The sequence below is a fragment of the Myotis davidii genome, unplaced genomic scaffold (assembly GCF_000327345.1).
Source record: "Myotis davidii unplaced genomic scaffold, ASM32734v1 scaffold1915, whole genome shotgun sequence".
NCBI classification, from domain to species: Eukaryota; Metazoa; Chordata; class Mammalia; order Chiroptera; family Vespertilionidae; genus Myotis; species Myotis davidii.
Window position 1 is genome coordinate 549,163 of NW_006286237.1, and position 1,006 is coordinate 550,168.

A 1,006-nucleotide genomic window follows, 5' to 3' on the forward strand; every position below is an offset into this window, starting at 1 on the left:
ACAGCTGACACCTCACCCCCCAGCATAAAATGGCTAATTTATTCATGTTGTTGTTAGGAGGCAAAAAAAAAAAAAATGTACAGTTACAAGAATCGTTCTCCAAACAGAGGTTAAATAGGAGCTGGAAAGTATAAAAAAAAATAAAATAAAAAGGCAGAAGACCATCACTTTACAAATCATTAAATTAAAACCAACAAACAAACACACACAAAGCCCAGAGAGCCACCCCACCCCACGCTGAGTTCTCTCCTGTGCGACTGTAAAAAAAACAACCCCGAGAACAGAAAGCCAGGTGCCCCCCCGTGGGGGCGGGGGTGGGGGCCTGGGAGTGGCCGGGTTCGTGTCAAAGATCTTTGCAGGGTATATACACGTTTGCTGCTGGCTTTTGGATGAGTTGAAGCTTCAGAGGCACTTTAGTGTCAGGGACACTTACCACTTCCCTTTCTAAGCCCCTCCCTAGACAGGTAATGAGATTTAGTTCCTTGTTGACAAACCCTCAAAAGAGAGACCATGGTGTGATGTGGCTGCCCCCTTTGGTAGGAAGCAGTGGAGAGAGAATGCAGGAAGATGGTGGTTGTGCTGTGCACCTCTCCTGGACACCTGACTGCATCGGGGTGGGGTGGGGGAGCCGATCGGAGACGGGGAAGATGGCAGTTGTGCTGGGCACCTCTCCTGGACACCTAACTGATATCCAAACCACGAGCAGTTTTCCCTTTAAAGAATGGGCAAAGGACCTGAGTAGATTATTCTCCAAAGTGGACGTACAGATGGCTAATAAACATATGAAAAAAACAAAAAACGCTCAATGTCACGCCGTCTCAGCTCCTCCGTGACTTCGAGTGCTGGATAAGCCACTGTAGGGTGATGTCTGGGGTGGGGGGGAGAAGAGGAGGTGATGGGGCTTCCCCCTGGGACAGTGACCTCAGCCCAGGGCTCCCCAAACTGCAGCGAGGACCCCCCCACCCTCAGGGCACCGAAGCCCAGAGCCGTCCAGCTGGAAAGCCCC

The 1,006-nt window shown here is 50.8% G+C and overlaps 1 protein-coding gene across 1 annotated transcript in view; it reads right to left on the reverse strand.

Annotated features, from left to right (window-relative positions):
• Positions 1-808: 808 nt before the first annotated feature.
• The window catches only part of ARL8A (ADP ribosylation factor like GTPase 8A), a 3,731-nt gene continuing 3,533 nt past the window's right edge, over positions 809-1,006 (reverse strand). Inside the window, exons 5-6 of the mRNA XM_006757486.1 lie at positions 964-994; positions 809-868 (exon numbers count right to left, since the gene is read on the reverse strand). Coding sequence (XP_006757549.1) covers positions 809-868; positions 964-994 — 91 coding nt within the window. The remainder of the gene's footprint in view (positions 869-963; positions 995-1,006) is intronic.